We start from the raw sequence: 24,748 nt of genomic DNA, 5'->3' as shown, positions 1-24,748 counted from the left end.
ATTAAAATTGACCAAGTTGGTAAAATTCCAGATTCTGACTTCTGTCCCATACTTTTGCCCTAGAAATTTACTGCAGGATAGGAAGTAAACAGAGATACCAAGGAAAAGCATGCAGATGGCCTTCATCGGTTTTCTTTAACATTTATTTTTCCTCATTTTTTGTGTATGCCCTGTGGCACATGGGATCTTAACTCCCCGACCAGGGATTGAACCCACGGCCCCTGCAGTGGAAGTGCGGATTCCCAACCACTGGACCGCCAGGGAAGTTCCCTTCATCAGTTTTCAAGCTGTGTGATTTTAAAGCCTATTAGTGACATTTGACTTAAGTACCTAGTCAGTTAACTAGCACACACATTTTCTAATCAGTTAACTAGCACACACGTTTCTTGCCTGCTAAAGCCTACACTCCAAGCTTCTCTGAAAACTAGGGCATATAGTAGTGTCAGTAATTAAGTGCAAGGATTTTGTAACAGGAGCTAGGTTTAAATTCTGGCTTTGCTACTTTGTGTGACTTTAAATTATCTAAAGTCTGTATTCCTCAGATTCATCCATAAAACAGGGATGTCCATCTGGCAAAGTTTTCGTGAAGATTAAGAAAGATAATGTATTCAGAGATTAGCAGAAGGCCTGGCACTTGGTAAGCATTCAGCAAGGTTAATAATTATTAGATAGGCCTGAGTCTACATGAAGGTGTATTGATGCCTTAAGATTTGCATAATGACTCTTGCAAAGGGGGCCACTTGGCATTAGGGACTTCACAAACACTCTAAAACAGTGAAGCCACCCCAAGAAGCTTTGGGGCTATAGCTTTCTAAATTTTCTTGAGTGCCTTTCCTGACTTTTTTTTTTTGGTACCTATAAATTTCCTCCTGGCTTGCTTTGCTGCCCCCTTCTGACAGAATGGGGAAGAGTTCCATGCTGTCCCACCTCTACAGCCACTGAAACTGCTAAAAGCTATCAATGTCAAAGAATCCAACTTTCAAAAGCCTTTGGCCGTAAATTCAAGTGAATTTAAGTGAAAGCAAAGTCTAAATGTAAAATTTCTACATATAAATTTTACTTTATTTCTGTTACATGGAAATCGATATTGACAGATGAAATAATATTAAAATGGATCAATCCATTTTCAATCGTTAGATTGAAAAGATGCCAAGAATACTGTTATTCTGAATGGCAATAGTAAATTTCCTATAAACTTCATTTTACCTTTCTGAAACAATGTGTACATATATAATTTTAATTTTAAAAATGTTTTTCTAGGGAATTCCCCAGTGGTTAGGACTCAGTGCTTTCACTGTGGAGACCCAGGTTCAGTCCCTGGCCGGGGAACTAAGATCCTGCCAGCCGCAAGCCACAGTGTGGTCAGAAAAAGAAATAAAAATGGTTTTCTAATGTTAATCTCAGCTAATCTCTACATATTTCAGATTACACATTACATGTAGTGTGCCCAGATTGGTATTTAAAATTTTTTGCATAGAAGCTGCATGAAAATGTTATTGTATAATTAATTGAAATACAATGAGAAATGCTAAATACTTAGATTTTATATTTAATACAGTAAATTATTTAATGCTTTCTCACATTTTAGTTTTAGAAAGTATTGGAAATATTCTAACAGGTTTACATATAAGTTGATAAAGCTAAAATTTACAAACTACAATACTTTAAAATATCACAGATGTATTGTACATTTGTGTACTTACTATAAACTTAATCCTACTAAAATTTTTTTCAGTCAGGAAAACAATGTTTTAAGGAGAAATTTAGAACTACTTTTCTGTTTAATGTTTGGCTATTTGGGTATAAATCTGTAGTAGCTAAAGAATATGTTCTTGCTGAAATGTTGACAAGAGAGTTAAGTCACAAATACTATTACATTAAATCACGATTATAGTACATAGGCCATCTTATCTCTAAAACATGAAAAATGGCTGGAATCTTTGGAATTCCCTTCCCCCACTAACTCAACAAAGCCCAGATTTGTTGTAGTTTAAAACACTGAGACACATCTTCTTGAGCTACCCAAGCATAGCTGCTTTTCACTGATTAAATTGTTCACGATATAACTGGTCATCTGCATATCATGCAAGATTTGTGCACCTTAAAGACAAATAGCGGGGGAAACAGACTACAGCAAATCTGTTAAGAAAATACAGCTTATATTCAAAACTAGAGCTACTTTTAGCACAATATATTGAATGGATATGTGCCAAAATTTTGTTAAAGTTTTCACAATTCTCCATCTGCCAGAATTGAAAATATGAGCTTCTGGCATTTAAGAGCTGTGTAATAACAAAGATCTAAAATTGGAGAATAGAGTATTAAAAAACTGAAATTAATTCACATCTGATTATTTAGAAAGCTATTAAATGTGAATGTGAACTTTTGATATCTAAAATAACATCACTAGAAGCAGGCAATTAGGAGACATCTGTGTAAGAAAACAAAAACAGCAAAAACTTTTCCAAAACTAGCACAACTGATTTAATTAAATTTAATTCTATATTTAGGATTAAAATAGAATGACTTCACAGATTGCAATCAAGACCACCAAAAATGTACTTCAACAAAAATATTATAATCAGAACACATTTTAAGACTAAATATAGTTAAGATGTCCTTCTTCACTTGAATTTCTCTAAAAAGCTTCAGATTGCCAATTGCATTATTTTTATTGCTTCCCTTCTCATTTAGCACAAAATCATCTCTTTTTAGTTTAACTATGTGCCCATTAATAGACAAATGGATAAAGAAGATGTGGTGTATACATACGATGAATATATATTACTCAGCCATGAAAAAGAATGAAAATTTGCCATTTGCAACAACATGCATGGGACTAGAGTGTATTATGCTAAGTCAGACAGAGAAAAACAAATCGTATACGATTTCACTTATATGTGGAATCTAAAAAACGAAACAAAACAAACAAACCTAACAAAACAGAAACAGATTCATAGATAGAACAAACTGGTGGTTGCCAGAGGGAAAGGGGGTGGGGGGATGAGTGAAATCGGTGGAGATTAAGAGGTACAAACTTCCAGTTATAAATGAGTCACAGGGATGTCATGTACAGCACAGGGAATACAGTTCATTAATATTGTAGTAACTTTGTATGATTACAGATGGTAACTAGACTTATTGTGGTGATAATTTTGTAATGTATAAAAATATTGGATCACTATGTTGTACACCTGAAATTAATATAATATTGTAAGTCAATTATACTTCAGTTAAAAACTGACACAGGCAATGGCATTAAAAATGTTTTAAACAATAAAATAAAAAAAAGAATTTCATAGTTTCAGCTATTTGAAATGACCACAGGGGTTTAGGACATACAGTTATGTAAATTTGCTCAGGTAAAAACTTAACCACATGTCCTACGAGGCTGTTACCTGACAGGAAGTCACTTAGCTAATGACTGAGCCCAGCTCAGCACTGACATATGACTATGGCTTTACTGCTCTGTTTACCAATATTAGGAGAAAATGTCCATAAAGTGAAAAATACTAGAGTAAAAAATACTATTTGTGAAAAATTGCTTCCAAAAGAAAGGTAACTGATAGTGTTAGGATGGAAAAGGAAAGATTAAAGGTCTTTGTAGCATTAGCTGTAAGGGAGAGGATTTGGATAAAGTGGCAGGATAAATTTGCTAGTGGTTTATCTCAGATACAAATGACCTTATTATATGCTTTATATAGAAAAATAAAAATGAGTAACTTTATTGAGTGTTCTAGGCAATATAAAAATCACTGGGAGAAAGCTAAAGGTGGAAAAAGGCAGAATTTAAAATATTATAAAAATAGGCAATGGAATAGAAAGAAAAAATCTAGTAATTGACTCAGATCAATGAATATATAACATATGACGAGACTATATATTTAATAGAGGAGGGACGTTAACTGGTGATTCATAAAAGGAAAAAGAATCTACCTCACACTCTATACAAAAAATTTAATTCTGTAGCTTTAGATAAAAACATAACAAAAATATAAATAAAAAATAAAGCTTCTAGAAAACTAAAGAATATCTTTATGATCGTGGGGTGGGCAAAGATTTCTAAAAGAGGACACCAAAAAGGAGTGATTATAAAAGATTGATAAATTGGATTTAATTAAATTCAATTAAAACAAAAACAAACAAAAAAACACCATTAGTAGAGTGAAAAGGCAAAGCACAGGCAAACCCACTTGGAATATATAAATAATTCCAACAAATCAATAAGAAAAAGACAAACAACTAAATAGAAAAACAGGTGCAAAGTTGCCAGATGACAGGATATCTGCATACTCAGCTTTAGTAGATACTGCCAAACAGTATCTGCTTGAGACTTGAACAGGTCCTTCACAAAAATGAATATCCACATGGTCATAAGCACATGAGAATGTGCTCAACCTCATTAGTCAGGAGGGAAATATGTTAACAATCAGAACCACCACTTTGGAAAATTGTTTGGCAATATCTACAAAGCTGAATATATATGTGCATACTCTGTAATCCAAAAAGTGCACTCCTGGATATATACCCAACAGATTCATATATATATAAGTGTACCAAAACACATTTTAAAATGTTTGTAGCAACAAAATTTGTAGTTTTCCCAAGCCAAAAACAATCCAAATGTCTTATTAGTAGCACAATGAACAAACTGTGGTATATTCATAAAATGCAAAACTCTAGCAATGAAAAATGAACAAGCAACTGCTACACATATAATAATGAACAAATCTTAGAAGCCCAAGGGGAAGCTTCTCAGTGGCTGGTCCTGTTCTACTGCTTGACCTAAGGGTGGTCACACTCAGAGGAGTGTATACTTTGTGGTGGTTAATATGCTTTTTTGCACCCTTCTGAATACATGTATACTTCAATGAAGGAGTTCCAAAGCAACTCCTTCCCAAGAAAAAAATCTTTACAAATGATTTTAGTGCCATATTATACAAATCATAAAGTGTATGGAGACTAAATTTTTTTCAGTTATACTTTATTTCAGTTTAAATTTTATTAAGAAAATGATATGCTATAGAGGTGTTTGTGTCTTATGACTGTCAAGGGTCCACTATATTCACACTTTTTGAACAAATATATGAGAAAAATGTGAAATTCTAAGACCACTGAGCTTTATAAATTTTCCAACATGAAATCATAGTATTATTTTCTCTTCCACAACAATCCTCTTTCTATTCATATATGATTACTTTATCTCACTTTAGTCTCATAATTTCTTCCCTCTTTTATATGCAGAGGGAAAATACAGATGTCTATCAGCTTTGATCCATGATGTCAAAATTCAAACTTGGTACTTACGGAAAGGGCCTCTGCTCCAGTGCAGGATGGGAAGAAACCAGTTCCCTTTTCCCAACTGCACCTTTGTTTGGTGTTTTCCTGGCATCCCAGTAGGCAACAATGAGAAGGCTAAGAAGGATGCCTAGGGCTGACTCCAGGATAAGTATTTAGAACTGAAAGCCATGTTTCTGCAGAAGGTGCTCCCTATTCTATAATTAAGAAATTAAACCCCATTCACACTCATGACTTAAAGATAAGACTCAGCTGGGAGGAAGGTGGATATTAAGTCTAATTTCCCACAAAAGAGGAATGAAAAACCAAAACAAGTAGGCACTGTAAAATTGTTTTTGTCTTTTTAATGGCAGGTCAAATATCCTGAAACATACATATATTTTGATAGTCTTCTAATCCCAGTTGAGTTCAAATATTAAAGTAACACACACGAGCTAAGAGAATTCAATATTGTTCCAAGGCACTTACTGAATCTCCATGACTAAATGAAAACAAGGACAATTAGGATGGACAATTAGACAGTTTATAATATAAAAATAACTTTTTGCTTACAATTTACAAAATGTATTATTATTACAATCTTTGATCTCTGATAACCTGTAATGCTGGCTGCATGACTCCAGCAATTTTAAAATTCTGAAACTATTTTCTAAAACTTCAGGGCAAATAATTTACAAATAAGGTACACAAAGATTTAGACCATGCAGAAATTTCTTACATCTTCTGTTAATAATATTTTATGACTGTAACTTTATCAAATTATATACCTACTTGCCCTGTACATATACAAAATAATGCATACATGATAAAACATTAGCAAAAGAGTAGTCCTTAAACTCAATTTATCATAAAAGTATTACTATATTAACATGTCTACAAGCAGCGTGTAACAGGGTTAAGAGACATTAAGGCAATAATACTTGAAGTTACAAAATAAACCATATGTAATACTTTTTCCTAAGTGTAATATAAGGCAGGTAGATGGTCCCAGCAAAAAACACTAAGGTAACAATCTACACTGCTGTTAGTCCCACATTTTTAAGATGGAATACTATAAATCTGGCTTTCAGTGGCACTTGAATTTTCCAGTATAATTTAAAGTGTCTTTTAGTTCCCTGAATCATGTCCATTCTGAAGGTGGATCTCTTGGTCCTTTGGGTTTTCCACAGCGATTACCAAAACCTATAATCAAAATACCACAATAATTCTCTAGTGTTCAGAAATATTTTTAAACTATTAAGCTCATGTCTGTAGACATTCTTATTTTATGGAACAAATAAATTTCCATATGGAAATTTAGAACTTAAAACTAAACAAATCTCTACAAACACAAACCAATTCTTAATTTGTTCTGGGTAGTTGAAAATAATTGCTTCTTTTATAAAAATAAAATCAATTCTATCAAAATGTAAGAAAAACAGCTAAGATATTTTAGTCTTTCCGACTCAAAAGAAAGATTTGTTTACATACTGCAGTTTTTTATATTTTAGTTTTTAACCTCAGTATGAAACAGAATAAATTAGTTCATTTGTTTCATAATTAATTCCAAGCAACTTTGACGGTACATGTTTTATTCTTGGCAAGTGCCATTTAAGGGCCTGAATAAATCACAGCACAAAGATAAACTTTGCCTTAAGGAAATTCTGGAATGATGGCAAATAACTTTTTTTCATTCTTGCCAGCATTAACTACACAATTACAGTTTTAAAATCATCTAATAAACAAATTACCCATCTCTGTGGCTTCTGTTGGACTTTCTGATATTTGATCTTTCTTGTTACTGAAATTAGTTGGACATTCTGTACAAGTCTCTGTATGAATACCTCGTGCTGGATGGTCTAAAATGCAAATCAAAGCCATTGTTAGTCATAATCATGTTTAGCATCATAGGTAGAAGAATCCTCTAATTGTTTTAATGTGGGCAGTTAGTTACAAGAGCAAGTTTTTTTTTGAGCATCATAATTTTAGAGGCCCAGATAAATATAAATGCAAGGGTAATGAACACAGGAAATTATATTGGGTGTTCTTGCAGGCACCTAGAAACCTGCAGCGAGTACTTCTGCTGTGACGATTCTCCTCATGCTCCTACTTTAACTGCAACTGAAATTCCTTTATATGGAAATCAATGGCAAACAAGTTCATAGTTTATTAATGGACTTAATATTTGTGCTTAAAAGTAGTAATTCTTTTAAGATTTAGCATTGCTTAAATTTTAGTTAGTTTACTTATTTAACTGCCAAGGCATATGATTAGTAACAAAAGAAATCAACTACTATGATTCAGGCATCCTTTCACCACCTTCATCACGTCCCCTACACCCCCTGTAAGGAACTTTTCTGGAAACTTGGAATACAAGTCAAATAATAGACAATCCTTGTCCTCGGGTGCTTATAGTCTAGACAGGGGTCGGCAAACGTTTTCTATAAAGGGCTAGAGAATATTTTAGGCTTTGCAAGCCACATACGGTCTCTGTCGCACATTCTTCATTGATTTTTGTTTCTTTGTTTTTAATTTTAAACAACTCTTTAAAATGTAAAAAGAATTCATTCAGCTCAAGGGCAGAATAAGAAAACAAGCCACGGGCAGGATTAGGCCTGTGGGATACAGTTTGCTAACCCCTGGTCTAGTAGGAGAGACAGACAAGTACATTACTTATAGTAGTGTGATAAGGTTTATAATAAACGGGGACAGAAAGGAGAGGCATGTAGACGAAACTAGTGGCGGAGATTCAGGGTTGGCTTCTATAAGGAAATGATGATTTAGGCTAAAAGCCTCAATTTTCTCAATGAAGTAAAGGGTCTACTACTGAGTAACAGTTAGTGGGATTCATGAAGAAAATCAAGATTTGGAAAATTCAGGGGAAATAAAAAGGGTATAAAGCAGAGCATGTAAGATAACCAAGCAACGCTGAGGGCTCAACTGTGGATCAGTCCTAGAACTGTATGCTCAACCTGTAAAACAGCCAAGTTCCTCAGCAGTATTCAGTAATCCTGAGGGATAAAGCAAAATGGTATGGGAATTAGGGGCAAGAAAGTTAAGGATAACTGTGAGTGTGACTAGAGTGACGGAATCTAGATTGAATAGAGAAGGAAGAGAAACCAGAAAGGAGTTAACAGATACTAAGAAAATAAAAGACCCAGGGATCTAGCTATAGCAGCAGTAGTCATATAACATAGATAATAATAACAGCATTGCTACCATTTCAGTGCCTACCATGTGCCGGGCACTGTCTAATACTCTCCATATATGATTTGATTTAATTAAATCTTCGCAACAATCCTCTAGGGTAGGTTACTACCATTATCTGCATTTCACAGAGAAGAAAACTGAAGCCTAGAAAGATGAGGTAACTTGCCCAAACCCAAAAAGTAAGTAAAATGGCAAAAATGGGACTCCAATCCAGGTGGGCTTGACGCTAAAGCTTCTGCTCTTTTCCTTATAATATGTTGCTGTAGAAAAAGTAAACAGAGAATAATAAAGAGTTTATGAGATGGAATGGAGCCCCATTAGGCAAAGATCCAGGAAGAGAGCAGCTGAAGCAGCATGGAGGGTAAGGGCAGAGGTGATAGATAAATTGAGGGAACTGTATAAGCTAGGATGTTTGATGAGCTGCTTACATAGTTACTGATTTATAAGAATTAACAGTAACTTGACCTATTTTACTATGATCATAAAAGTAATGTAGTAGAAAAATTTTCTAACTTGGCATTATTACACTGCATTGAGCTAACATAATCTTACTAGCCTTCACAAATGTAGAAGTCCTAAAAGGAAGATTTCCAAAACAATTGATTTTTAGGCCCCCAATTCAATCATCTAGGTTAATTTGGCACATTTATTCAAATCATTGTCAGATCTAGATTCTAAGTGTTTTTATAAACAACAGAAATAAAATACAGGAAAATATTTTTAAAATAATTTCCTTCCCATCAGCCTGTTAACTACTGATAATAAATGCTGTTATCCTCCTGATCAATAATAATATCTGGTATAATAACGAATTTAAAAGAATTATACGACATAATTCAGGTTCTAGAAGAGCTGTCCTACATATTTCCACATACTGAAATAAATTTCACAAATAAATAGCATGCACAATGAGACATGCTATTTTATGGAAATTAATCTATATAATCTATAGCAAAAAGGAACACAGTCCAACTTACCACATGTTTCACTTCCAGAGGTTATCAAGCCCTATAAGGAAGACATTCAATAGCTATTACAGTACATCCCTTTCATGTACAAATTATAGAAAATTTGGTCTGTTATGAGTATATATCCCAATAAATCAAGATCTATCAAGATTCTCATGTCAAAGGAAAAGAAAACAATGGTGTTTTCAATTAGGGTTAAAAATGTTTAATGTTGTGGTGTTTTATACTGGGAGTAAAAGGATAGGGGAATTCCTTTTCCTTCTGGATGAAAACTGAAAATGCAGAAGTTACTACATTACGAGAACATACACACAACTGCATTTTGCCAGCCCTCTACTGTATTCATCAAATTATGATATCACTGATTGTAAGACATAGCATCATTATTAGGTTACCAATACTTTATCTACCAATTAAAGTATATCACAATGCTTTTTTAGTCAATTTTAAGATATACCCCAATTTCAGATATTCAAATGTGAGAGAAATACGAAAAATATTAATGTTGATGAAAAATAGCATTTCCAGTGGCTAAAATATTTAGCTACCAAAACATTTCCTGAATGTGAAAGGAAGTCTCATGTGACCAGAAAAACTAAAGGGAGAGACAATATACCTGGTTCTATAATGGAAAGAACAAAATCTAGGAAAGTACTGGGACCCTGAAAATAGTAACTCCTGTTCTATTCATACCTCCAAAATGATTTGAAACAAGGCATAATTTACAAATTTCAAAAGCAGCTTGGGAAAATAATACTCTGAAGTGATGGTCATATGTAGATCATAATGCTCTTTAAAAAAATTTTAGATCTCACATTTTATACACTTTTCATCTGAACTCATAGCGTAAGAAATAATTATCAAAAATTATATTTAATAGTCTTAAGGTAAGTTATTATAACAAACAACTGTAAGATAAATTAGTAAAACAAAAGAACAAAAATATTGAGCTATAGCTGTTCCAATCCCAAAAGGACTCACTTCAGGTTTTCTTTGTTCACACTGTTCCTGATTTTGAAGTTCACTCCACTCAGATCTTACAGGTGTATCTGAGAAAAATGAAATCTTACAATTAAAATTAACATCTTTAATTATGAAAATTTCTTGCTTTAAGGTAATATACAAAAACAGATACTGTAGATTTTTAGAAACTATCACTTCCACTAAAAAATTTCTAGCTTCTATTAATTGAAGAATATCCCTTTAAGCTTTGCTTTCTTCCTTAAAATTTAAAGAACTGAGTTATCAGAGTTTATTACAAGTGCATTGTAATCTACAGGTGTGACAGACATAGACTTATGTATTTAATATTAGTGGAGTATACGGCTTCACTGTTTTTAACATTCTTAAAATCAGTTAAAATGAATAAAATATTTGTAAAATGCAGCTCAGATAAGACTAGTAGTGTGCACCTCCACTGAGCACAAGACACCGTAAATATATTAAAGCTGTTTCTATACTCTTTTTCAGGATGGGAAGGAGGAGGAATATATTATCAATACTCTGAAATATCACTTTCTCCCTCACTGATACTCTTGTGGCCTTAAGGGTGCCCAGTTAACATCAACTGAGTGATGCCTGTCTACAACAGAGTTTAAATGTTTACTTACCTACACTGGTACCAAGTGAAGCAGTTAATATCTTTTCATAAGTAAATGCCATTTTTAATGAATGAAAAGACAATAAACTGTATACAGTTATAGTTGCATTTAACTGGATTATAGTGTTTGATATAAATGCAGCCATTTTATTAGCAGTCTTAGCAAATAAAAAATACCATTATAAGTATTTTTCATACAAGGAATTAAAAACATTTGTCAGTATAAATTCAAACCTGTTTTTGAATTTAATTGTGTAGCTCAACAGCAACAGACTGACATCAGCCATGTTTTACAGAGCTTATTATTAAAGCATGAAATATGTAAAATCAGAAGATATACTCACTGTGTTCACTGGCCAATACAAAAGACTCAGGAGTTCTTTCAGGTAGGGGAGGAGGCGAATCTTCACTAACATCAACATCTATAACAAATACATAAAATTTAGACAAATTATGAACTTGTTAAAAAATGTTAACTCATTTAAAAGTGAACTTGTTATCTAAACAAAATAAGACAGCTTTCTTGACATTCTTATAAATCACTGCCACAAGTATCTAGGAGAACCAGTTTTTAAAAATGCAAAAATAAACAAGATATCCTTATCACTTGACTTGTTATCAAAAACAATTATAAAGCTTATTGAGCAAAGACTGAACTCCATCACTGTTGCACAGAGAAAATGACTCTCCCATGACGTTCCTGACACCGTGTAGGTATTAATCACACTGTCCTCTGAGTCTGAAGGCATCTTCAGCAGAGAAGCCAGCAGGCGAGTGCCTTCTCTACTGGGTTTGCTGATAATGCTTTGGGTCCACAAAGGAAAGCTTCAGTCATTTGACTTAAATCAGTGCTTCCCAAACTGTGATCAATTGCTAAACTCCTTTTACGAGTTTTGCCATACTGTGGACCATATGTCCTATTTTTTTAAATCCCACTCATTTTAAACTTAACTATGTACTTCAGTCATGTTTGAAATAGTAATGACTAAAATAGCAGATTAAAAGTGTTAGTTATTTTCCTAATATACAAAAATATAACCATTAAAATTTTTGGATGTTCATTTATTTATTGCCTAAAATCTTGTGAACAGTGGCATATGACCATACTTTGAGAATACTGACTGAAGCCATATAAAAGCTTTTCACCAGTAAAAACAAAATTAGCTCTTGGAAAAGATAATGCATTAAGTAAGCCTTGTCAGTTAGCCTCATTATGGCATTAGGTGAAATGAGAGTATTAGATCCTTTGAGGTTTCACTGGAGGTAGAAAAAGAAAATATGAGGATACAATTCTGTGTGTGGACTCTCAGGTTAGAAAAGATGGGGCAAAGAAAGGAAGCTGTGAGGATCCTATATTGTCTGGCCCTTGACAACTGTTTTCTTAAAAATGTGAACAACTGTGCCATGATACTTGGCTATTTTACCACATTTGATAGGCTATGCATTAAAAAGAGAGTGAAAATCAAGAAAAGCCTTTTCAATTTTCAACATGCATGAGCCAGGTATGACTGCTCTGGTTCCTCCTACAATTGTTTAGCTGAAGACACAAGAAAATACAGCCCCTGGATCCTGCTGAGAGAAGAGTTCCAGTCCAATACTTTATATATATATGTGTGTGTGTGTGTGTATATATAAAAATCTGTACACACACACACACACACACACACACACACACACACACATATATAAAACATGAGTACTGGAACTCTCTTGTATATAAAGTTAAGCTACTAAAGAACTATCTAACCTGTCTGGTAGTAACAGTCTAAGCAATCATATTTCCCCTTGCTCTTTTGTTACTAAGAGCTCACAGTGAAGAGATGGCTGTTGAAAGGAAGGGATGCATAATCTTGACACTGTGGTGCCATTTCACAATTACGTGAACAAGTCAGGAAGGACAGTATGGCTTGTTTACATCAAGTATCAAGTATCTTTCGGAAACTCTATACCTCTTCTGTTTTAACAGTCCTCGCTCTTAAAAGACTTTATTTTCTAACTGTGGCCTTGGCTTCTCAACTGCATGTTTCTCCCTGGATCTCTGGATTGCCTTTTCTGTGTTATAAATTTGTGTTTCAGAGGTTATCCAACCAGAGCCTGCACATTTTTCGTAGGCTTTTGTAAATCATACACTTTATGGGAGCCTAGTGTAGCCATGTTTGAGAAATCTTTCAGGAGGCCTGAGTCAATATTAAAATCAGAATGATAGCCAGGAGTTTTTTTTAGGCAGTAACTTATGCAAAAGGTTGTTTTAGGTATCAAAACAAAATTATTCCATAGCAAATTTTAAAACAAACAAGCAAACAATAATCTAATCCTTGAGCCAAAGGTTCATCTACAAGGTAAATAATTACTAACATTAAAAATAGGACTGCTTGTAGTTATGCTGCAACACAGAATACTTACACAGGAAAATCTTCTGTTAATACCAAACTCATTTAGCATAGTTAAGGTAGGGTGAAAAGAAACCAGAAATCACATTTACAGCTATCTTTGCTTTGAAATACAAATAAAATGGAGAGAAAGGAAGTGAGCTGGTATACAGAAGAGTGCTTTCAACTATTCTGTATAGTATGTTGTATTCTAAAGGAACTCTTTCTGTTATCACTAAAACACTGGTCATATGGCAGTAACTTTTAATGAGCATGTTGTATCATGCATCCTTCCTGCCCTCACCAAACTCTATTTCTAGTAATGGTTTAAAAAAATTTATTTCCTAGGTACAAAACAAATGCCTGATATGCTAAAAAAAAAAAAAAAAAACCCAAAACGACAATTTCTTATCTACATGTTTTCTTGTGTAGTTACAACTTAGCAGTTATTTTTCAAACTCTGAAGTCGAGAGAAAATAATATATTAACAATTTTAAATTATGCCAAACTGGTAAAGTAGTATTTATTGTGGCAACCATTATCTTCTGAAGATCCTTCAAATAAACCACAAAAGAATCAAGAACACAGAAAATCCTGTAAATTTAAAAAACTAGCTTAGACTCTCATTTACTCTACCAGATACATCCCCAAGATAAAAAAAAAAAAAAAGTATGTGTGAGTTGAGGAAAATAGAGGCACCACAGTATGGGTGGTACTTACTGGGTGAGAATTAGAAAAAGTCATCTTTCAAGTTCACAGTACTTATTTGACTGCACATTATAAATACCAGTCTATGTGTGTCGCTATCAAAGTTCACCGACAAGTAAAAGACCACTGATAGTCAACCTATCAATGAACAGCTTTTGTGTTTATATATTTGCTGTCAACTTCATGGTCTTTTTTTTTTTTTTCATGGTCTGTTTAAGACGGCACCGTGGTAATTTTTAGCAGATTAAAGAGGAGTTTCAAGACCCAATAATACATCTTGGGAACTTAGGGGATACGTTATCTTGAAATGCTTAGACTGCTTAAAGAAGAGAGTCATTAATTAAACAGTAGTAGCACTGATGACTAGACATGGAAATATCCCACTTTCTACTGACTGAATTAAACTTCCTATATTCTGCTGAGCAGCTGCAATATTGTTCCTTGGTTAATAAACTCATTATTGAAAGGAGCCATTTTGCAAGCATTTGTGAGGAGGTTTAAAATTTTAAAAAGGTATTTTGTAGTTAAAAGATCATAAAAAGATAACAAAATAGATATCTGTAATATACATGGGCAAAATTAAATGGACAATCAAGCCATTCTACAATATTTGTGTCACTGTCACTTTAAGTAATCCCTAAATTATTTCTAATTATTCAGTTGTATAAAATTTTGACCCATATAAATACTAAGAGTTGTAAGATATAAGAAGAGAAAATTTTCAGTTACAACAATTTAAATATTTTGGAAACAAAAAGTCCAATAATGCAATGTGATCAAACTAAGGTAACAATAAATAAAGGGCTTACTTAAAAAAAAAATTAGTATCAAAAATAATGAAATTTTGCGTAGGTTCTGGAGTAAAGTGTGGAATAAAACATAATGAATTAATATAGCTAAGCTGCTTAGAACAGTGACTGGCACATAGTAAAAATATTTAAGTGTTAAGATACTATTATCATTACCTTTTTCAGCACCTGAATGTATTGTTCCTGCTATATCATGTCTAGCAATGGACATTGACAATACTTTCCTTGTAGAAATGCTTTCAGTACTAGCGGCAGCAGAAACAGTGGCACTTGCTGTTGAAATACTGGTTTTATTCTTGGTCACAGCACCATCAGAGTTCCTTTCATCAGAGTCTGAGTCATCAGAGTGAAGAGGATTAGTAAAACTGAGGGGTGCTCTGAATAGAGGGGAACTGTTGTGATGATCTGTGAGATCATGGGTTGCAAGTTGTGTCGTGGGGCTTGGTGTTGAACTCCCAGTTTTCATTGTTTGACAGTGGGTATCTGAGGATTTGCCTTCAGAGGAATCAGGCATGGGTAGAGTATTCTCAGGTCCATGAAATGACCATGGTGCATGTCCTTTCTCATCAAGAGGTAAGCAGTCTGGCCTTGGAGGTGTGTCTGAATTCTTCTGTGATTCTTCTGGTAGGATAACTGGAGCTTTATTTGACTGTGTTGCATTGCAGTCCACACAGGAATTCTGGGAAATACCATCAATTTTTAGATCTCTTGAATTCAGTTCCTGTGATTTAAAGACTTTATCAATTGTACATGGTGAAGCCGAAGCCGATTTAATTTTAATTGCATGTCCCCTATTCAAGAGTGTGTTCCCTTCAAAACTTTTTGGTCCTTCTTGAAGAGGGACCTTCTTAATCTCAAAACTTAAATTTCGCTCCAATTTTTTATCTATTTGTTCAACAGTTGATTCATTTTTCCCTGTAAGTTCTGTTGATTTATTATAGTTTCTGTTGAGGTCTGTTGAATGTTGTTCTGATGAAACCACGTGCAACACTGGCTTTGGATGGTATCTGTCATTGTCCTGCCACACAGTAGTGACTGTTGGAAAAGCTGAAGGGGGAGAAGGTGTCAAGATGGGTGGCACTGGGTGAGGTTCTGGAGGCTGCAGTATTTCTTCCTTAGCATCCCCTTCTACAAGGCAACTGGAAAATATTTAAAAAAAGGGTATTAAAAGAATGTTCATCCTTTTAAAAAATAAGTTTATAGGTAACAGTTATGTAGCTAAGCCTCTTTAAAGTAAAAGTCAGTAGAGTCTGTGGTTATGAATTAAAATTTGCCAAACTAAGTTAATGTTTAACAAGGTAGTAATGTATGTACATTGTTTAAAAAAGTCAAATAACACAAGAATTTTAATAAAAAACCAGCGGTCCCCTCCCACAGCCCTCCATTTACCCTGACACATCAAGTTTCAACTTTTTAAAAACAGCTACTTTGAAGATTTGCCTCCATATTTCAAAATACTTCAGAATGCATAAACGTTATTACTTGATCTTTCTATTTCACACATACTCTACTGTCTTCCTACTATGTAAATGTCTTCTCCATCTTCCTAATACTGCTCATTTTTGGTTAGTTCAATCTTATGACTACAGTTATTATTCATACCAATGACAGCATGATTTCCTATTTTTTCTTATATAACTCTTATTTTTTCCCTAATAATTGTCTTGGGTTTCCTATGTACCATCAGTAATTCAGCCCTTCTTCAAACTTTCCTGCAGATTTGTACACCTCCTCTCAATTGGTCAAGCATATCAGGTAACTATCAATATCACAGACATCCGTCTTAGAAACCTTGAGCCTCGCGCTCCAGTGTGGACCCCTGGCCCCCGAGGCTACCACAGAGCTGACACTCTCTCTTGTGTTACACTCTCCCGTTTCCCAGGTCCCATCTACGTTTTTCTAGCTACACTTGCTCAATTTAGTGGGTTATACCCTCCAATTGCCTCTTAAGAACTATACATAGGAAACAAATTTCCTGAGGCCTACATAATTATTATATTTTCAAGGTTACTGACTTTTGGAAAAGGTGTATTATTCTAGACTAGAAATAACTTTCCTTAAGAATTTTATAATTGTGATTCCTGTTCCTTTGAATGTGAGCTGTTTTTTCTCTCTCTTTTGAGCTTTTAGTTTTTTTTTTAATTCTTCACGTTCTACAATCTCATGGTGTAACTTTTTTTAATCCATTGTATTACAATTTTTAATCCATTATATCGAGAACTTTCTGTGCAAAAATTCATGTTACTACTAGAAGCTTCTTTCATAATTTCTTCTCTTCCAGTCTCCTTCCAGACTATGATTAGTTTTAGTTATAATTATTATTATTACTATGAGTATGTGACATACCTCTTGGTTTGATTCTCTAATTTCTTTATCTTCTCTCTCCTATTTTCTCTATTTGTTCATTTTCTTGGGAGATTTCCTTGACTGTCTTCTAGCCTTCTTTAATTAAAATTAAATTTTAATTTTTAAAATTTATGCTATTATATTTTTAATTTCCAAGAGCTTCTTATTTATTATGACCTGTTTCTTATTTCATGGTTGCAATATTTCCTAATTACTGAGAAAACAGACATTTGCCACCCCCCCATCTTTTTTCTATTCTGTGTTGTCTCCATTCCATCCATTTTTTCCTGCTTATTTGGATTATGTCTTTCACGTTAGAGGCTTTGTCAAGTGTCTGATAATTCCTGGTTCTGTTCATTTTGAGAGAATGGAATATTTTAAATGACTGGGAAATGTGTGTGTAAATGTAAGGGGGAGGGCTTGTGGCTTAGTGGCCATCTTACTGCTTGGTGACTGAATACAGTCCTTGCAATGTCATTGGTGGGCCACAACCATCAGTAACTATCGATTTCCTCTCTTGGGCTGGTTAGTTTTTCAAGAGAGGGGTTCTGTCTCCCACCAGAAGTGGCTATCAGTATTCTGGGAGCCAAATAAGGGGTGGGAGCAATCTCACTATTCAGCATGCAGATTCCTGCTTTCAGCAAGGAACTAACAACCCCACCATCAGTTGGACCTGATATACTGAACCCAGAGACTTCCAGGTTCAACCACGCCAGAGTAAATCCCTCCCTACTCTGTTCCCAGGTGTGCGCGAAGCTGTCATCTGTCTGCTCAATTTGATGGAAGGAATCTGGGGTTCTAAACACTCTTTATAGAGACATTCAAGTACTCTTCTTGTTTTCAGTCCCATCCTACACACCAGGCTTAAGGGGGACCTCCAATTTCTGGGACTTTCTGGGGGTTCTTTGAAGATAATCATCTTGATTCTTATTGGCTTCCCTCACCTACAGGCAAGCAAGTTTTAGCTTTCTCTGTTCTAAGTCCCTTTTCACATTGGTCAGTGTGTTTTCCACTTCCCAAAATACTGTCAAAATCTCATTTACTACCACCTTCTCTTCAGTTTTTTGGTTTTTAATCTTTATATATTTTTATGTTCCTCCACTATAATTTTAGGAAGTTTAGGGAGGGACCAGAGTTAAACGTGCTTAAACTGCCTATTTAACCAACAATCCTGTAAATGTTTTTAGAAGCAGTAGCCTTATGTGATGTTGATATGTACATAGTAAAGAAATTATCAGCTACTCACATTTTAAAAATAGCTTTAAGTGAGGTACAGTTGATATACAAAAACCTGAACATACATTTTTTCTAATTTATTTTATTTATTTATTTATTTTTGGCCGTGTTGGGTCTTCGTTGCTGCGCGTGGGCTTTCTCTCACAAGAGTGGTTGCGGTGATCAGGGCCTACTCTTCATTGCGGTGTGTGGGCTCCTCATTGCGGTAGCTTCTCTTGTTGCGGAGCACGGGCTCTAGGCACACAGGCTTCAGTAGTTGTGGCTCGCGGGCTCTAGAGCGCAGGCTCAGTAGTTGTGTTGCATGGGCTTAGTTGCTCCGTGACATGTGGGATCTTCCCAGACCAGGGCTCAAACCCGTGTCCCCTGCATTGGCAGGCACATTCTTAACCACTGTGCCGCCAGGGAAACTCTGAATATACTTTTTAAAAAAAAAATATATATATATATATATATATTTATGGCTGCGTTGGGTCTTAGTTGTGGCATGCAGGATCTTTCGTGGCAGTGCGTGCAGACTTCTCTCTAGTTGTGGCACGTGGGCTTCTATTTGTGGCGCACAGGCTGCAGAGCACATGGGCTCTGTAGTTGCAACATGCGGGCTCTCTAGTTGTGGCGTGCAGGCTCAGTAGTTGCAGCGTTAGGTCTTAGTTGTCCCGCAGCATGTGGGATCTTAGTTCCCTGACCAGGGATTGAACCTGCATCCCCTGCGCTGGAAGGTGGATTCTTAACCACTGGACCACCACGGAAGTCCCTGAACATATTTAATGTATACAATTTGATGAGTTTGGACATATGCATATATTGGGTTGGCCAAAAAGTGCTTTTGCTTTCCAAGTAAAAATAAAAGACACATTTTTCATTTTTACCAAAAACTTTATTCAACAACGTATTCACCCTTTTGTTCCACTACCTTTTGCCATTTTTCAGGCAATTTTATAATTCCGTCTTCCAAAAACTTTTCATTTTTTGAGCAAAGAACTGTTCCAGGTGCCTTTTACAGTCTTCCAGGGAATTGAATTTTTTTTCCATTAAGAGAATTTTGTAAAGACTGAAATAAATGGAAATCCCAAGGTGCAATGTCTGGTGAATACGATGGATGAATCAGAACTTCCCAGCCGAGCTGTAACAGTTTTTGCCTGGTCATCAAAGAAACATGCGGTCTTGTGTTATCCTGATGGGAGATTATGCATTTTCTGTTGACTAGTTCTGGACGCTTTTTGCCAAGTGCTGCTTTCAGTTGGCTTAATTGGGAGCAGTACTTGTTGGAATTAATTGTTTGGTTTTCCGGAAGGAGCTCATAATAGAGGACTCCACATACACAACATCCAATCCCACCACATACACAACATCACCTTCTTTGGATAAAGAGCAGCCTTTGGTATGGTTGGTGGCGGTTCATTTCGCTTGCCCCACGATCTCTTCCGTTCCACATGTACAGTATCCACTTTTCATCGCCTATCGCGATTTGTTTTTAAAATGGAACATTTTTGTTAGAGAATCACAGGCAGAAATATGGTCAAGAAGGTTTTTCTCACTTAACTTATATGGAACCCAAACATCAAAGCGAGTCACACAACCAAGCTAGTGCAAATGATTTTCAGCGCTTGATTTGGATATTCTGAGTATGTCGGCTATCTCCCACGTGGTATTAACATTGAATGTTCTCAATTAATGTCTCAATTTGATCGCTATCAACTTCAACTGGTCTACCTGACCGTGGAGCATCGTCCAGCGAGAAATCTCCAGCACGAAACTTCGCAAACCACTTTTGAAACATTCAATCAGTCACAGCACCTTCTCCATATACTGCACAAATCTTTTTTTGCATTTCAGTTGCGTTTTTACCTTTCTTGAAATAATAAAGCATAATATGCCAAAAATGTTGCTTTTTTTCTTCCATCTTCAATATTAAAATGGCTACACAAAAATTCACCAATTTTGATAAGTCTTTTTTAAATGCACACTGATATGACAGCTGTCACAATACAGTCTAACAAAATTGTTTCGAATGAAGTTAAAGATAACTAAGTGCTACTAGAACCATCTTATGGAAAAAACCAAACGAACCTTTTGGCCAGCCCTATACATCCATGATACTATCACCACACTGAAGGTAATAAACATATCCATCACCTCCAAAAGTTTCCTTGTATCCCTTTGTGGTTCTTTTTGTTACTCAAATTTAACTCATAATTACACTAACAGACTTTCCCCTTATCCTTCCTTAATCTAACGCTTGTTGAAATAAGGCTTAATAAATACACTTTTATAGTACTTTCAATATGCACAAAAATTATAAGCCCCATCACAAAGAAATATATGTTACATACTGACTTTCCACTATGGTATTCAGCATTAATATTTTCACGAGGTATTCTGATGGAAAAAAATTCCACTGATGATAATGACTTGCATCATTCTTATTGTAAATATTGTTCTTAATTTCATCTGTCCTGAGGAATGCACTTTTTACTTCTCAAAAACAAAACAAAACATTCAGGACCTACCACTTGCTAGGTATTACACCAGTACCAGAAGACAGAACAATGAACACAACAGTTTGGGTCCCAAAGGAGTAAAATAAGGCTAAAAAGGTAAGTTGGAGACATACTGTGAAGGCCCAGAATTTCACGGTAAGAAGTTTGGTCTTTATAATATGGAAATATTACATTTAATTGGTGTGACAAAGTCTTAAAATGAGTAACTCTATAACTTTTGTTTCAAATTGATGTTTTATAGAAACTCAGAAAATTATTTTCCCTATAATAAATTAGGCTGGATTCAATATGAGATGGAAAGATTATAGAGGTGAAGGAAATGACAACCAAAATATTAGAACATAACATTCTAAAAACAAAAAACCTTCACTACTACCCTTTCTTCTAGAGAGTTAATACTATATAATGAAGAGTATTGGACTAGAAGGTAACAGATGTGTGTTCTTAGTTGAACTCTGCTAGTCTATGCAGGTCAACACCTTTGAGAACTAGCTATATTAACATCCATGTGATCAAGATTACTGTAAAAATCACTGGGTTCACTATATCACTTATCACTTTGACATATCATTGACTATCTACAGAATGAATAAATACATGTGATCTAAAAAAGATGAGAAAACATATATAATGGACACTGTATCAATGCTAATTATTAATTTTCACCAAATGGTATCTCCTAAACACCTTACACTTTGGAGTTGAGGAAGATGATCCACTTGTGTTTAACCTTTATTTCTTGGTTTTATTATGTATTCTAATATCTATCAATAATTTTAAAAATACATCTGAGATTAAAGGTATTTCTAAACAGTGAAAAGGAACAAAATAAGAATTAGAAAAGAAATAAAACACAGAGAGCATAGGAAATTAGAGAAGTACAGTAAGCATGCATAGCAGTGTGTTTTGCCAAAATCTACCCTCATTTATCTTAAAAAAATGCCAATTTGGATAATTCAATTAGAACTTTAAACTTTCAGTAGTCAAATAAATCAATCTTGTCCTTTGTGATTTCCTTTATCCCTTCTATTATATCCCCCTCTACAAGTCTGTCAAACATTAAACTATATTGTATGTTTCAATGATTTGACTTTTTATATTTAATTAATTTAACTATCTGAAGCTTACTTTGGTATGTGGTGTGATATAAAGATCTAAATATATTTTTCCCCTAATGGTTAATAATATGACTTAATAAATAACCCTTTTCTTTTTCCTTGTTTAATATATGTTAAATTAATTCATAACACGATCTATATTTCCTAGTTGCTTATTCAAGTCCATCAACTAACTGGTATGTATGTATGTGTGTGTGTATATATATACACACACACACATATATGCACGCTTTTTTTTTTTTTTTGGCCACTACATGCAGCATGCAGGATTGTAGGTCCCTGATCAGGGATTGAACTCATGCCCCCTGCACTGGGAGTGTGGAGTCTTAACCACTGGACTTCCAAGGAAGTCGCAACTGGTATATTCTTATACCACTAACAGATTATTTTTATGTTTATAATGCATTTTATTTATTTGTTTATTTATTTTGGCTGCACTGGGTCTTAGTTGCGACATGCAGGATCTTTTAGTTGTGGCATGTGGGCTCATGGTTGAGGCATGTGGACTCTTAGCTGCGGCATGCATGTGGGATCTAGTTCCCTGGCCAGGAATCAAACCCAGGCCCCCTGCATTGGGAGCATGGAGTCTTACCCACTGGAGCACCAGGGAAGTTCCACTAACAGATTGTTTTAAATATAGTTTTATAATTTTTAAAAGGGTTGGTTCTCACTCATCACTACTTTCATCCTAAGTTTTCTTTGGTATTTTTGTCTCTTGATTCTTACAAGTGAACTTTAACATTATATTGGGAAGTTCAGAGAAGATTCCTTTGGTATTTTGATGAGAACTGCATCAAATTTGAAAACAACTGATATTTTAAATATCACTGAAAAAAGCTAAATTACAGTTAACTTTTCCAACCAAGAACACTTAATTTTTTTCACTAATGCAAATGAATACATTTCTACTTCAGGTTCTACTTTCTACTTACGGTTATTTCCAGGTATTCATATTTTGAAAGGGATCACTTTTAAAATTTTTTCTTCTCCTATTTGGCTGGTCTATAGGACCACTTTCTAGTTTTATTCAACCACTTTGTTCCTCTTTCTTATAAATTAGTCATTTTAAGGAAATACATTTGGTTTTAATGTAATTATTTTTTTAAATCAACAAAAGGAAAATAACATTTCAAAGAAGAAACAAAGGGCTTCCCTGGTGATACAGTGGTTAAGAATCCGCCTGCCAAGCCAGGGGACACGGGTTCGAGCCCTGGTCCAGGACGATCCCACATGCCGCGGAGCAACTAAAGCCCGTGCGCCACAACTACTGAGCCCACATGCTGCAACTACTGAAGCCCATGCGCCTAGAGCCCGTGCTCCAAAACAAGAGAAGCCACCGCAATAAGAAGCCGGCACACCGCAACGAAGAGTAGCCCCGGCTCGCTGCAAAAGCCTGTACACAGCAACGAAGACCCAACACTGGCAAAAATAAATAAATAAATTTATTTAAAAAAAAAAAAAAAACAGAAAAAACAGTCAAGTAGAATAATAGCTGTTTTATGTATACGGATTTCTCCCATAACCCAAGTTTCTACTCGCCTTTTTCCCAGGGCCCTGGGTCACCTGAATCCCACCACATCCTGTGCTTGATGAGAGTTCCCGAATGCCTCTATTTGAGCATACCTCAGCTCCTTGTTTTGATCCCAGAAATACCCTCACCTATCCAGGATATTCTAAGTGCCACAGATGTTTAAAAGTCCCGTTCATTCTCCCAGGCAGTCCTTAAAGGAAGTAAATAGATACTCATGCATTTCTGCCAGATATAAAACACTCTCGTTCTTGGCCTATATAATGCCACTGTTTCCTGGTTTTCCTTTATCCCTTGATTGTTCATTTCTTTTTTTTTTACAGCTTTCTTTTAGTTTGCTCTTCACACATTTTGGTGCTTACCCAGGTTCCCTCCTTGGTACTTTGAGATATTGTACCCAGAATCTGAAAGATCTTATTCATGCCCAAGTCTTCTACATCAGCTATATACAGAGTCCTCAGTATATTTTTTACCTCCAGCCTAGATATCAAAATGTCTAAAACAGAACCACTTTCTTTCTCCAGTCCTATTCCAACTTAAGTTTGTTTGAATTGAGAGGCATTAGAAGCATCAAGTATATTGTTTTTGTCTCTGAAATATTTATAAATTAAGAAAAATTTACTAAGGCATACTTTTGTGTCTCTGTAGTAAATCTGTTGACAGTTTATAGAAATAACTAACAATGTATACTTCCAGAGTGCTGGTGTTAGTGACAAAATATCGAGAATATTATTAGTTTAACAACATATATATTGAAAAGAGAAAATGAAATCTGCTATTCAAAATCTACAATTTGATTTCTTTAAGTATTTATAAACCAGAATCATATGACTGACTACATCTAATACAACAAACATGAGCCTTCCTCTCCAGATCCGTCTCCAAAAACTCCAATGTACTCTAAACAACTGATTAACTTGCTTACTGTAAGCCATACTGAAAAAATAAAGTATACTGTTTTTATCAATCTTATGCTCTTGGGATTTTATTTTCAGTTAACAAAGTATTCTTTGTGGAACACAATAAAATTCTGCCACTTACCTCTATTTCATGAATAAGAAAGAAGATGGACTAAGCATGT

General features: G+C 34.8%; 1 protein-coding gene and 1 long non-coding RNA gene across 10 annotated transcripts in view; one reads left to right on the top strand and one right to left on the bottom strand.

Annotated features, from left to right (window-relative positions):
• The window catches only part of LOC109550758 (uncharacterized), a 68,368-nt gene extending 43,734 nt beyond the window's left edge, over positions 1 to 24,634 (top strand). Inside the window, exons 3-4 of one of the 3 annotated variants that reach the window (XR_012333892.1) lie at positions 10,926 to 21,117; positions 23,257 to 24,634. This is a non-coding gene — a long non-coding RNA (uncharacterized lncRNA). Of the gene's footprint in view, positions 1 to 10,925 lie in introns of all 3 variants that reach the window. The other 2 variants (XR_012333893.1, XR_002177408.3) reach the window with 2 other exon arrangements.
• The window catches only part of PTPN12 (protein tyrosine phosphatase non-receptor type 12), an 86,180-nt gene continuing 67,049 nt past the window's right edge, over positions 5,618 to 24,748 (bottom strand). For 6 of the 7 annotated variants that reach the window (XM_033862927.2, XM_073809596.1, XM_033862930.2 and 3 more), the window contains 6 exons: positions 15,098 to 16,080; positions 11,400 to 11,477; positions 10,437 to 10,504; positions 9,465 to 9,495; positions 7,029 to 7,136; positions 5,618 to 6,480 (listed from right to left, as the gene is read on the bottom strand). In XM_033862927.2, the coding sequence (XP_033718818.1) occupies positions 6,419 to 6,480; positions 7,029 to 7,136; positions 9,465 to 9,495; positions 10,437 to 10,504; positions 11,400 to 11,477; positions 15,098 to 16,080 (1,330 nt within the window). In that variant the 3' untranslated portion in view covers positions 5,618 to 6,418. The remainder of the gene's footprint in view (positions 6,481 to 7,028; positions 7,137 to 9,464; positions 9,496 to 10,436; positions 10,505 to 11,399; positions 11,478 to 15,097; positions 16,081 to 24,748) is intronic. The other variant, XM_033862928.2, reaches the window with a different exon arrangement.

This window comes from Tursiops truncatus, chromosome 9 (genome assembly GCF_011762595.2).
Source record: "Tursiops truncatus isolate mTurTru1 chromosome 9, mTurTru1.mat.Y, whole genome shotgun sequence".
In the NCBI taxonomy this organism is placed as follows: Eukaryota; Metazoa; Chordata; class Mammalia; order Artiodactyla; family Delphinidae; genus Tursiops; species Tursiops truncatus.
The sequence above is the reverse complement of the archived record's forward strand: the minus strand, read 5'-3'. Positions and strand labels throughout refer to the sequence as shown.